Source organism: Amblyraja radiata, chromosome 5 (assembly GCF_010909765.2).
Source record: "Amblyraja radiata isolate CabotCenter1 chromosome 5, sAmbRad1.1.pri, whole genome shotgun sequence".
Classification (NCBI taxonomy): Eukaryota; Metazoa; Chordata; class Chondrichthyes; order Rajiformes; family Rajidae; genus Amblyraja; species Amblyraja radiata.
The window spans coordinates 63,914,844-63,929,476 of NC_045960.1; the positions used below are offsets into that span (position 1 = coordinate 63,914,844).

Consider the following 14,633-nt stretch of genomic DNA (forward strand, 5'->3'; position numbering starts at 1 on the left):
TGTATTGGGAGCTACTAATGTTTCACAATGGAAATATGTTAACATAAAGGAAAATCCTGCGGATGAAGCTTCCAGAGGACTAACGACAGATCACTTCTTAAGCAACAAGAGATGGATCAATGGACCAGAGTTTCTCTGTAAGCCAGACAGAGAATGGCCAAAGCTTGAGCTCGGATTTGAAATCTCTCCTAATGATCCAGAAATTAAACAAAACATCACAATGAACATTATTGCTAGAAATCCTATTATTCTCTCAAAGGACTTTCACATATCAACATTATTGTTACGATATATCCATGAGTTGATCGGACATGGAGGAAGAGGTTTCATGCTGTCAAAACTTTGGACTTTTGTGTTTTGGGCTAAATACTGGGTATCATGCCTGATGTTAAGGGTTTGGTGCGTACGGTACGAATTCAGACTAAGAACAATGTTTTAATAAGACCAATAACCAAATTATGCTTGCTTCTAGAAAGCGAAGGTGAAGATTGAAGAATCGCTAAAGAAGTCTGATTGCTGATATATAATGCATACTATTTTTTTGTTTTTTGATATATGTTAAGCTTTTGTGACTTTTGGTTGAGCTTTTATAGGCTTTTTGATGTATGTTAAGACTGTTTTTTATGTCTATTAGTAATTGCCTCGTTATATACTCAGAACAATTAGGGGCCGGTATGTAGTTGCCATTTAGCTTAACTCAGTATGTTATAACTATAACCAGTTACCTTTAAATTTTATCTGCCTGTAATTATGTGGGTGGGATTTATTACGTAGTCGGAGGCTTGTTTTCGGCTGGGATTCTCGCGCAGACGCTATAGTAGTTTTTAGTTTAGTTTGAAGATGCATGGGGGAGAGGTCACAGCTTTCGACCATGCACGAGTTTGACTACGAGTAAGATCAAAATGTCCTTATGGGGCTTTTTCACGGGGCGACTTGACGCAAGAGTTAACCAGAGTTTAACATCGTGGGAACCTCGTGCGATAACAGTATGGCATTCGTGGACCACCGTGGCGCTAACGGCAGGTAATCGTGTAACTTGGTGACTCGGGAGAAAATTCAAGAAAGTTTGAATTTCTCCAAGAGTGACTTGTACACTTGTGGTTGAGTATTGCAACATTATATGAACGTAGTGGCCAGTGCGATATCCGTAATAACTCTTGCGGTTACCGTGGGAACTCCTGCGAACGGTGAACCCGGAAGCTGGACAGAGGGGACAGAAGGTGAGTAAAAATTGTCTTCTGTGGGATTGAATTTAAAAAATAAAGATTTGCATCCGCATATGGACACCAACTTATTCATGAGTTATGTTAATGAGATTCAAGAATCTTTAAAAGGGACTTTACTGAAAGGTCCCGCATTTTTAGGGTCCGTGAGAAATTTTTCACATGTACTTCTTTGAGAGATACAGCTCGGAGTCCTCGCCAACTAGCGATCGATGCCTTTCCGAAGCAGGGTCCGGAACGCTACCAATCAGTGTTCTCCAGAGACCCGTGTAAGGAGTGAACTGCACATGCTGGTTTAAATCGAAGACAGACACAAAAAGCTGGAGTAACTCAGCGAGTCAAGCAGCATCTCTGGAGAAAAATAGGTGATGTTTCGGGACGAGACACATCTTCAGACTCAATTCCGATTAGGATGTCTGAAGAAGGGTTCCGATTCGAATCCCCCCCCCCCCCCCCCCAACTCCCACCCACACACACAAATGCTGGAGAAACTCAGCGGGTGCAGCAGCATCTATGGAACGAAGGAAATAGGCAACGTTTCGGCCCGAAAAGTTGCCTATTTCTTGTGCATGTGTCGGAAGGAACAGCAGATGCCGGTTTAAAGAGAATGCTGGAGTAACTCGACGGCAGGCAGCATCTCTGGGGAGAAGGAATGGGTGACATTTCGGGTCGAGACCCTTCTGATATGCTGCTTGTCCCGCTGAGCTACATGTTGTGTCTATCTTCGTTTTAATCCAGCATCTGCAGTTCCTTCCTGGCTGAACCCGATTGAAAGATGAGAGGCTGGGCGATAGAGCACTGAGTGTGACAAGGATCAGGCTTCAGTAAGCAAAGTAAAGAGAGGTGGCAACGTTATGGAAATGAAGCGGGTAATCCGAGCGATGGCGAGACGGTATCCTCTAATGTGTCGGGAAGAACTGTAGATGTTGGTTTGCGCCGATGATAGACACAGTAATACTGGAGACAGACATAAAATACTGGACGGGCAGCATCTGGATAAAAGGAATGGGTGACGTTTCGGGACGAGACTCTGAAGAAGGGTCTCGAACCGAAACGTCACACATTCCTTCTCTCCAGAGATGCTGCCCGTCCCGCTGTGTTACTCCAGCATTTCGTGTCTATCTTCCGTATGCTCTGTGATGGTCATCTCGGAGTCAAGTGGCAACTCTGGTCTGTAGACACGAGGAACTGCAGATGCAGGAATCACGAGCAAAACACAGAGCGTTGGACGAGCCTGACCCTTTGAGTTCCTCCATCATTTTGTGTTGAAGTCAGGTCTGGACATTGCTTGGCTCAGTCTCAGGCGCCGGCTAACTAGGAAGGTTGAGTCAAAGTCCAGCACTAACACTCAAGAAATAACGTTTGCGGCCTGATGTTCCCAATATTTAATTGAAATCATCAATAAAGTAAATAAATAGATACCGGTCTAATCAGTATCTACGGGATTGGACAGGCTAGATGCAGGAAGAATGTTCCCGATGTTGGGGGAGTCCAGAACCAGGGTCCCAGTTTTACAGTCTTCATTTACTGGCGGCGGGTGTCTGTCACTGAAACAGGCAGGTGAGATTTCACATCCACCTTGTGTGTGCCTCTCTCTCTCTCCCTCCCTCCCTCTTACACAGGCTGAGAGACTCTGCCTCTGTGAGTGTACGTCTCTTTCTCCCCCTCTCCCACACACAGTAAGACCGAGGTACTGTGCTCAGTCCATCTGTGTCCCCCACATACACAGTAAAACATGTCTCCAAATGAGCCAATTCAACCAAGGGAGGATATTTATAGTGTGTGAAAAAAAAGTGACATCATTTGTGCCATGTGATGATTTAACAACACTTCACAATGTTCATTCAAGATTTAACGGGAAAGCTCGGGAGACGGACAAGTCACTCGCACAAATAACAGAAATGCCGAGTACCGTGGGAACTCTTTATCTACCCCCCCCGTTATATCGTGTGATATCGTGCTAGACCACGACCACTTCACTCTGGTTACATCTTGCGTCAAGTCGCCCCGTGAAAAAGCCGCATTAAACAAGAAGAAGTTTGGATGAATATCTTACTGTTTTTACTACTGCAATAAAGAAACTATTAATTAAGAGACTGCGTTTTGAAGATTTATCTTTCGACGGCATTGAATGTCTCGTGGAGAGCTCGTGGATGCATTTCGATTAATCTCCTAAACCTCCTGTCTTCAATCATAGTGGCTAGAAAGATTCCTTGAACGATATGAAAATCTGTCACTACACATTGGTCTTCATCAGTCAGAGTATTGAGTACAGAAGTTGGGAGCTCATGTTGCAGTTGTATATGACGTTGGTGAGGCAGCATTTAAATTATTGTGTTCAGTTTCTTGTCGCCGGTCGTGCATGCACGCACATGTGCGCGAGGCTTAGGAGGCTTGGGCCATAGGCCCTGTGGACGGTAACATCGGGAGTTGACCTGGTTGGTGACCGACTCTGAACCCCAGCAACAGCAGATTCGTCCACCCCGAATCGTGGGGCTTGAATCAGCCCGTTCGTGGGGCCTTTCATCGCCCGGAACGGTTTAAAACCGGCCGCGGGATCTTCCATCGCCCGGCGGAGGTTTCAACATCGGGAGCCTTGATCACCTTGACGCAGCAATTTGACCGCGGGGCGATCGAAAAATCCAGCGGCCGATTTTAAGCCTCGCCGGGCAATGAAAGGCCCCGCAAACGGGCCGATTCAAGCTCCGCTCTATGATCTGTTCCACCAGGACGTCTCGCTCCTCCAATCATCGCTATCTATCCTCAGTCCCACCCCCCTACGTCCGCCTCTGACCGACACCTCCCTCCTCCAATCATCGCGCTGAATCATCATGTCCCGCCCCCCCCCTCCACTGCCTGCTCGGCGCCCTCGATCATCAGTCCCACCCCCACTGTCTCGCGGAAAGCAGAGATTTTTAATTGATTTGTTTTCACCGAGTTTCAAAATCCGAATTACAAAACATGGGGGATTGTCCCCCACCTCTAAAAATATGGAGGGGACGTGCCCCCCTGTCCCCTCCCCGGGATTTCCCCCCATACGTAGGAGAATGAAGGGTGATCTTATAGAGGTGTATAAAATCATGAGAGGAATTGATTGTGAAGATGCAGAGTCTCTTGCCAAGAGTAGGTGAATCGAGGACAAGAGGACATAGGTTTAAGGTGAAGGGGAAAAGATTTAATAGGAATCTGAGGAGTAACTTTTTCCACACAAAGTGTGGTGGGGGTATGGAACAACCTGCCAGAGGAGGTGGTTGAGACAGAAACTATCCCAATGTATAGGAAACAATGAGACAGGTACATGGATAGGACAGGTTTGGAGGGTCTAGTGAATCCCATAATTTACTTTAAACAATAAAGCCTCCCAACTTGTCCTAAGACTTCAAAATACTGTGCCCATGCACCCCTCCCAGTCTATTACTGCAGCATTTAAAAATTGTAACGTGCAGCTGATATTGGTTTTCGTCTTTCTTCCAAGTGTTAAGCATAATGGCTTTACATTACCTTTCACCAGGCGATAGCCAATTTCGTACCAGCTTGCTTCTACTTCAGCTTTGCTGCCATCTTCCCCACTGTATACTATATTTCTGAGCTTAATTTTCTCTTCAAGCATTGATACGTATACTCACATCAACATTGTATTTTAGATATAAAATTATAGCTAACACCACCTACTAAGGAATGCCATTGTATAAAAACATTCCAGTCTGAAAGACAATCTCTCAATTGCTTTCTGTACTTGAGCCAGACTCCTGTTAATTCAATTGGTTTTATATTTCTATCTGGTTTATCGACATCGGCAAGATGAAGGAACGAGTTATTGACTTCAGGAAGCATAGTGGAGTGGATGCGGATGGAGAAAATACTTGAGAACTTCACGTTCCTTGGCGTTAATATTGCCAACAACATGTCATGGATCAACCTCACTGATGCAACAGCCACAAAAGCACACATACCCTTTCACTTCCTCAGGAGACTTGGCATATTTCCAGTGACTCTTACAAACTTCTACAGATGCACCATAAAAAGCATAGTGTCGGGTTGCATCATAGCTTGGTTTGGGAACATCTCCGCCCACGACCACAAGAAATTGAAGAGTTGTAGGTGTCGCCCAGTCCATCACGCAGACTAAACCTCCCACCATTGACTTCACCTACACTTCAAGCTGCCTTGGATAAGCAACCAACTTAATTAAAGGCTTGTCCCATCCCGGTCAATCCTGTCTGGCACAAGGTACAAAAGCATGAAAGCGCGTGGCACCAGACTCAGGAACAGCTTTTTTAGTGCACGCCACCAGACTCAGGGACAGCTTTTTCCCCTCCATTCAAGCTTCTGAACAATTCTTCCATAAGCTAGGCTACTGTTCGATTCAGCTCTACCCCACTGAGGAGATTGGACTTTGTCTATCGAACCAATGCTCTACAGATCTATATTCTGAATTCTGTATCTTCCCATTTGGTCAATATGTTGTACTTGAGTTTGAACTGATTCTATATATGTATGGGATATCTGATCTGTTTGGATAGCATGTAAAACAATGTTTTTCACTGTATCTTAGTATATTTGACAATAGTAAATGTAAACCCAAATGGTATTTTGTCAAATGCCATTTGTAACTTTACTTTTAAAATAATCTTTCAATCCGTTATTATGAATACATTTATTACAAGGGAGCAAAAAGTATGTCATTTGGTTACATGTAAATTGGCATGCAATCTTACCTATTCCAGGAATAATGTGGAACTGATCATTTACTTTCTTGTCTACTGCCGTGGTAATGATGTTAACCTTGGGAAAGGCGTAAGCCACTGAATGCACTCCCATCTCAGCCATCAATAAGGAGAGTAGAAATATTTTATCTTCCTGCACGTCATGATCCTAGAATGTCAGAATAATTTAATGCAGTATGACTTTCATCAGCTACAAAACCAAAATTAGTGTTAAGCTATGAACAAATTGACTAAACAAAGATTTCTGTAAGCTAAATTTTCATAAAATTGCTAGAGACTTCAAATGTTCAAGTAAATTTAATGATAGCGGGAAGTTATGAACAAATCAAGTCACCGTGTGCACTCTCAATCTCACTGAATAGAAACTTGCAAACTGAAATATGCCAACTGAATTGAATGCCATTGACTAATTACCACATTTTATCTTATTATTTTAAATCTGACAGGGTATGACAAAATTAGTCAACCATATGTAAATTAGAAACATAGACATAGAAAATATGTGCAGGAGTAGGCCATCATCCAAAATCAGTACCCAACAGTATAATTCGCCTTCTCATTCCCACACTGACCTTTCTGTCCTAGGTCTCCTCCATTGTCAGAGTGAGGCTAAATGCAAATTGGAGGAAGACCATCTCATATTTCACCAGCCCAGTGGTATGAATATTGATTTCTCTCATTTCAAGCAACCCCAGCATTCCCTCTCCCTCTCTATTCCTCCCCATCCAAATCACACCAGCTTCTCGTTTTCACCCAACAGCTCCCAATTGCCTGTTTCCTTTATCATCATTACATTTTTGCATATCTTTCATTCATTGTTCTTTATTTCTCTACATCATCGTCTACATCTATTGTTCCCCTTTCCCGTGACTTTCAGTCTGAAGAAGGGTCTCGACCCGAAACGTCACCTATTCCTTCTGCCTGTCCCGCTGAGTTACTCCAGATTTTTGTGTCTATCTTCGGTTTAAACCAGCATCTGCAGTTCCTTCCTGCACAGGCCAAGTCAATGGATATTTTTAAGGTGAAGATTGATAGGTTCTTGATCAGTTCGGGTGTCAGGGGTTATGGGGGGGCGGGGGAGGCAGGAGAATGGGGTTCAGGGAACAATATATCAACCGTGATTGAATGACACGGTGGCTGAGGAACTGGTGCACGGGGCAGGGATTTAGATTCTTAGATCACTGGGATCTGTTTTGGGGTAAGGGGGAACTGTACAAAAGGGACGGATTGCATCTTAACAGGTGTGGGACCAGCATTCTGGCAGGCAGGTTTGCCACTGCTACACGGGTGGTTTTAAACTGAATAAGGGGGGTGGGGTGTCGAATGGGCTAGTGGAGGATGGAGTTAAAGGGAAAGGGTTTCTTAAATGTGTGAGCGTAGAGACAGAGGGGTGTAAAATGAGGGTAGAAGCAATAGGTAGCAAGGTGAAAAGTAAAAGTGGCAGGCTGGAAAATCCAGGGCAAAAATCAAAAAGGGCCACTTTTCAACAAAATTGTATAAGGGGTAAGAGTGTTGTAAAAACAAGCCTGAAGGCTTTGTGTCTCAATGCAAGGAGCATTCGTAATAAGGTGGATGAGTTGAATGTGCAGATAGCTATTAATGACTATGATATAGTTGGGATCACGGAGACATGGCTCCAGGGTGACCAAGGCTGGGAGCTGAACATCCAGGGATATTCAATATTCAGGAGGGATAGAGAGAAAGGAAAAGGAGGTGGGGTAGCGTTGCTGATTAGAGAGGCGATTAACGCAATGGAAAGGAAGGACATTAGTTTGCAGGAAGTGGAATCGGTATGGGTAGAGCTGCGAAACACTAAGGGGCAGAAAACGCTGGTGGGTGTTGTGTACAGGCCACCTAACAGTAGTAGTGAAGTTGGAGATGGTATCAAACAGGAAATTAGAAATGCGTGCGACAAAGGCAAAACCGTTATAATGGGTGACTTCAATCTACATATAGATTGGGTGAATCAAATTGGCAGGGGTGCTGAGGAAGAGGATTTTTTGGAATGTATGCGGGATAGTTATCTAAATCAACATGTAGAGGAACCAACGAGAGAGCAGGCTATTTTAGACTGGGTATTGAGTAATGAGGAAGGGTTAGTTAGCAGTCTTGTTGTACGTGCCCCCTTGGGCAAGAGTGACCATAATATGGTTGAGTTCTTTATTAGGATGGAGAGTGACATTGTTAATTCAGAAACAATGGTTCTGAACTTAAAGAAAGGTAACTTTGATGGTATGAGACGTGAATTGGCCAAGATTGACTGGCAATTAATTCTAAAAGGGTTGACGGTGGATATGCAATGGAAGACATTTAAAGACTGCATGGATGAACTACAAAAATTGTTCATCCCAGTTTGGCAAAAGAATAAATCAGGGAAGGTAGTGCATCCGTGGATAACAAGGGAAATCAGGGATAGTATCAAAGCGAAGGATGATGCATACAAATTAGCCAGAAAAAGCAGCATACCGGAGGACTGGGAGAAATTCAGAGACCAGCAGAGGAGGACAAAGGGCTTAATTAGGAAAGGAAAAATAGATTATGAAAGAAAACTGGCAGGGAACATAAAAACTGACTGCAAAAGTTTTTATAGATATGTGAAAAGAAAGAGATTAGTTAAAACAAATGTAGGTCCCTTGCAGTCAGAAACAGGTGAGTTGATCATGGGGAACAAGGATATGGCGGACCAATTGAATAACTACTTTGGTTCCGTCTTCACTAAGGAAGACATAAATAATCTGCCGGAAATAGCAGGGGATCGCGGGTCAAAGGAGTTGGAGGAATTGAGTGAAATCCAGGTTAGCCGGGAAGTGGTGTTGGGTAAATTAAATGGATTAAAGGCCGATAAATCCCCAGGGCCAGATAGGCTGCATCCCAGAGTACTTAAGGAAGTAGCTCCAGAAATAGTGGATGCATTAGTAATAATCTTTCAAAACTCTTTAGATTCTGGAGTAGTTCCTGAGGATTGGCGGGTAGCAAACGTAACCCCACTTTTTAAGAAGGGAGGGAGAGAGAAAACGGGGAATTACAGACCAGTTAGTCTAACATCGGTAGTGGGGAAACTGCTAGAGTCAGTTATTAAAGATGGGATAGCAGCACATTTGGAAAGTGGTGAAATCATTGGACAAAGTCAGCATGGATTTACAAAAGGTAAATCATGTCTGACGAATCTTATAGAATTTTTCGAGGATGTAACTAGTAGCGTGGATAGGGGAGAACCAGTGGATGTGGTGTATCTGGACTTCCAGAAGGCTTTCGACAAGGTCCCACATAAGAGATTAGTTTACAAACTTAAAGCACACGGCATTGGAGGTTCAGTATTGATGTGGATAGAGAACTGGCTGGCAAACAGGAAGCAAAGAGTAGGAGTAAACGGGTCCTTTTCACAATGGCAGGCAGTGACTAGTGGGGTACCGCAAGGCTCAGTGCTGGGACCCCAGCTATTTACAATATATATTAATGATCTGGATGAGGGAATTGAAGGCAATATCTCCAAGTTTGCGGATGACACTAAGCTGGGGGGCAGTGTTAGCTGTGAGGAGGATGCTAGGAGACTGCAAGGTGACTTGGATAGGCTGGGTGAGTGGGCAAATGTTTGGCAGATGCAGTATAATGTGGATAAATGTGAGGTTCTCCATTTTGGTGGCAAAAACAGGAAAGCAGACTATTATCTAAATGGTGGCCGACTAGGAAAAGGGGAGATGCAGCGAGACCTGGGTGTCATGGTACACCAGTCATTGAAAGTGGGCATGCAGGTGCAGCAGGCAGTGAAGAAAGCGAATGGTATGTTAGCTTTCATAGCAAAAGGATTTGAGTATAGGAGCAGGGAGGTTCTACTGCAGTTGTACAGGGTCTTGGTGAGACCACACCTGGAGTATTGCGTACAGTTTTGGTCTCCAAATTTGAGGAAGGACATTATTGCCATAGAGGGAGTGCAGAGAAGGTTCACCAGACTGATTCCTGGGATGTCAGGACTGTCTTATGAAGAAAGACTGGATAGACTTGGTTTATACTCTCTAGAATTTAGGAGATTGAGAGGGGATCTTATAGAAACTTACAAAATTCTTAAGGGGTTGGACAGGCTAGATGCAGGAAGATTGCTCCCGATGTTGGGGAAGTCCAGGACAAGGGGTCACAGCTTAAGGATAAGGGGGAAATCCTTTAAAACCGAGATGAGAAGAACTTTTTTCACACAGAGAGTGGTGAATCTCTGGAACTCCCTGCCACAGAGGGTAGTCGAGGCCAGTTCATTGGCTATATTTAAGAGGGAGTTAGATGTGGCCCTTGTGGCTAAGGGGATCAGAGGGTATGGAGAGAAGGCAGGTACGGGATACTGAGTTGGATGATCAGCCATGATCATATTGAATGGCGGTGCAGGCTCGAAGGGCCGAATGGCCTACTCCTGCACCTAATTTCTATGTTTCTATGACATGATTGATGGGCCGAATGGCCTAATTCTGCTCCTATAACTTATGAAGTACCCCGTTCCTGCTTTCGCCCCATATCCCTTATTTCCGTCAGCCCTAAGAGTTATATCTAACTCTCTCTTATGTTTACTGTGCAACAATGCACAACAATGTGTAGGAAGGAACTGCAAATGCTGGTTTAAACCGAAGATAGACCCATTCCTTCTCTCCAGAAATGTTGCCTGGCCCACTGAATTACTCCAGCTTTGTACAATTTATGTTTAGAAAATGATTATTAAATAGTTGCATTCCTGTTGCATTTTATATATCACCCAAAACCTTTTAAGCCATGAGTTTTTTTAAAACTGTTGCATCATAGGAAATAGGACAAATCGCATCCACACAGCAAGGTTCTACAACAATCTAAACATGACTAGATAATCTGATACAATGTTGATCTTTGAGAAATGTCAGGCCACAGGGGCATGGTCAAAACCAGGAAATATTGGAAATATTTAGGCTTTATTTCCTGCATCAGCGGTATTTCACTTTTGAACACCCCTAAACTGCTACCAAGACGACAGAAACTGAATTTCTGACCAAAATTATGAGATATGAAAATGCTGCATGGTTAATCTCTGTCATTAAATTCTCAGCCTATTTAGCCTATGAATTGAACAATTCAAAATGGAGCTGCAAATTACATAGAATAAATAGGTGCCTTCGAGCCAGCACCACCATTCATTGTGATCATGGCTGATCGTTCCCTATCAATAACCCGTGCCTGCCTTCTCCCCATATCCCTTGACTCCACTAGCCCCTAGACCTCTATCTAACTCTCTCTTAAATCCATCCAGTGACTTGACCTCCACTGCCCTCTGTGGCAGGGAATTCTATAAATTCACAACTCTCTGGGTGAAAAAGTTTTTTCTCACCTCAGTCTTAAATTACCTCCCCTTTATTCTAAGACTGTGGCCCCTGGTTCTGGACTCGCCCAACATTGGGAACATTTTTCCTGCATCTAGCTTGTCCAGTACTTTTATAATTGTATATGTTTCTATAAGATCCCCCTCATCCTTCTAAACTCCAGTGAATACAAGCCTAGTCTTTTCAATCTTTCCTCATATGACAGTCCCGCCATCCCAGGGATCAATCTCGTGAACCTACGCTGCACTGCCTCAATCACAAGGATGTTCTTCCTCAAATTAGGAGACCAAAACTGTACACAATACTCCAGATGTGGTCTCACCAGAGCCCTATACAACTGCAGAAGAACCGCTTTACTCCTATACTGAAATCCTCTTGTTATGAAGGCCAACATTCCATTAGCTTTCTTCACTGCCTGCTGTACCTGCACGTCAACTTTCAGTGACCAGTGTACAAGGACGCCCGGGTCTCGTTGCACATCCCCCTTACCTAACCCGATTGAGATAATAATCTGCCCCCTTCTTTTTGCCGCCAAAGTGGATAACCTCTAATTTATCTATATTATACTGCATCTGCCACGCATCTGCCCACTCACTCAACCTGTCCAGGTCACCCTACAACCTCCTAACATCCACTTCACAGTTCACATTGCCACCCAGCTTTGTGTCATCCACAAACTTGCTAGTGTTGCTCCTAATTCCCTCTTCCAAATCATTAATATATATGGTAAACAGTTGCGTCCCCAACACCGAGCCTTGCGGCACTCCACTCGCCACTGCCTGCCATTCTGAAAAGGACCCGTTCACTCCTACTCTTTGCCAACCAATTTTCTATCCATGTCAACACCCTACCCCTAATCATTTTAGTCACCAGTCTCCTGTGCGGGACCTTATCAAAGGCTTTCTGAAAGTCTAGATACACTACATCCACTGGCACCCCTTCATCCATTTTACTTGTCACATCCTCAAAAGATTAGTGAAGCGTGATTTCCCTTTCATAAATCCATGTTGACTTGGACTAATCCTTTTACTGCTATCCAAATGCCCCATTATTACCTCTTTAATAATTGACTCCAGCATCTTTCCCACCACCGAAGTCAGGCTAACTGGTCTGTAATTCCCCATTTTCTCTCTCTCGCTCCTTTCTTGAGCCACCTCCCTGAGGACCCTGGGATGCAGACTATCAGGTCCAGGGGATTTATCATCCTTCAGTCCCATTAGCCTACCCAATACTATTTCTCGCCTAATGAAAATTTATTTCAGTTCCTCTACCCCCTTAGATCCTCTGTCCTCCAGTACATCTGGGAGGTTGTTTGTGTCTTCCTTAGTGAAGACAGATCCGAAGTACCTATTCAACTCTTCTGCCATTTCCTTGTTGCCCATAATAATTTCACCCGTGTCTGCCTTCAGGGGACCTACATTTGACTTTGCTATTATTTTTCCCATAACATATCTAAAGACGTTTTACTGTCCTTCTTTATATTCCTGGCCAGCTTCCCTTCGTACTTCATCTTTTCAGCCGGTATTGCCCGTTTTGTTTCCTTCTGTTGTCCTATGAAAGTTTCCCAATCCTCTGGCTTCTGGCTACTCTTTGCTGTGTTATACATCTTTTGTTTTAGTTTTATTCTATCCCTAACTTCTCTTGTCAGCCACGGTTGCCTCCTACTCCCCTTAGAATCTTTCTTCGTTTTTGTAATGAAATGATCCTGCGTCTTCCGGATTATGCCCAGAAATTCCTGCCATTGCTGTTCCACCATCATTCCTGCTCGGATCCCTTTCCAACCTTGGCCAGCTCCCCTCTCATGCCTTCATAGTCCCCTTTGTTCAACTGCATCACTGACACTTCTGATTTAACGTTCTCCTTCTCAAATTGCAGATTAAAACTAATCATATTATGTTCAATGCCAATTTAGTAGTTTTGGTTGCCTTTGACACCCCCTTTAATGTCAACCAATATGCCCCATTTCAAAAACAATGAGCACTCCATAAATCACAAATACTGTCTGCATCTGTCATCCGCATTCAATATTTCCAAGCCACAAGGCAAAATATGTTTTAACCGATTTACCAACATAATGAAACATTACTACTGATGACATCTTTTGGTATTTTTATACCAATTTTTCTCCACAAATATTTCAAACAATTAAGAAACTGAAAATGTGTAACTGTCCTAAGAAAAACAAGCCAAAAGTTTAAAACACAAAAACTTTAAAACTCCCTTTCTCTTATAACAAGTCACCCTTAAACATTAGCAGATGTTGCAATTTAAATCAACACAAATTCCAGCAGCAATCTACACCTCTAACAAATTAACTGAATGCTCACCAGAAGGACTCGAACTGCCATCATAGCAGCAGCACCTGTTGACACCGTACTATCCATCAAAACGACATAATCTTCACTGATATCCTTAGGTAATCGAAGATAATGTAGCTACAGGAAAGTATGAAACAGATCAATGTACATCCATTAAGAGACAACTTTCATCTTGTTGGGAATACAGTTTCATCATTTGATAATTATTGAAGAGTCACGAAGCAATTAGTCTTAGAGAAAGATATATTGCTATCTATGCTGATGTTTATGTTTATATTGAAAAATATAACTTACTAGCAGACCCACAAGAAGCTACATATTCATTCAGTTATAGTTAAATGATTAAATATTTTAATAGTTTAACCAAGCTTATTTCAGATGCAGGCAGCAATGTTTTATATTTTATATATTATATTTAATAGAGAAAATATTCACACCATGGCAATCGTTCTAATTCACTAAGCCAAATCTTCTAGAATTGAGGAACAGCTGGTACCTCGGGCTCTCCTGTGTCATGATTAGTCTGAATAAGAATCTTCCCTAATCTGATATCCTTGCACACTGCTGTTAGAGCCTGTTCCATGGTTTCACCAGCACGAAGAATGGAGACTCCTGTTATCTAAGGGATAAGGAATAGTTCACAGTTACGATAATGAATGACTGTTTCAAGTCCTTTCTCTTATTTTTTCCCCATTTTCTCTTCAAGGATGAATGTTAGTAAAACAGATATTCAAGACATCAAGAGTTCTCCAATTAAATCTCTAATTACGCATTATTCACATCAACAAGTCCTCTTCAGCAGTCTGTTCACAATTATCACAGTCATGGCTTGTCTGTCTATCTATATATATCCTTATCTATCTATCTTCTATCTATTCTATATATTACTAAAAGTCTGTTCTTGACCGGTTTTGGCCATCTGTGCTGCGATTTCTGAGAGAACGCCGCCACCTACGGCCGTCATTTTTGGCCACCTCGCTCAGAGCCCCCCTCCGCCGCATGTGTGCCGAGGATTTTTCCCGTCGATTAAAAATG

At 43.1% G+C, this 14,633-nt stretch overlaps 1 protein-coding gene across 3 annotated transcripts in view; it reads right to left on the reverse strand.

The window, feature by feature from the left end:
* LOC116973393 (uridine-cytidine kinase-like 1) overlaps window positions 1–14,633 on the reverse strand; it is a 101,584-nt gene that overhangs the window by 12,464 nt on the left and 74,487 nt on the right. For all 3 annotated transcript variants that reach the window (XM_033021401.1, XM_033021399.1, XM_033021400.1), the window contains exons 12-14: window positions 14,095–14,217; window positions 13,608–13,715; window positions 5,942–6,098 (exon numbers count right to left, since the gene is read on the reverse strand). In XM_033021401.1, the coding sequence (XP_032877292.1) occupies window positions 5,942–6,098; window positions 13,608–13,715; window positions 14,095–14,217 (388 nt within the window). The remainder of the gene's footprint in view (window positions 1–5,941; window positions 6,099–13,607; window positions 13,716–14,094; window positions 14,218–14,633) is intronic.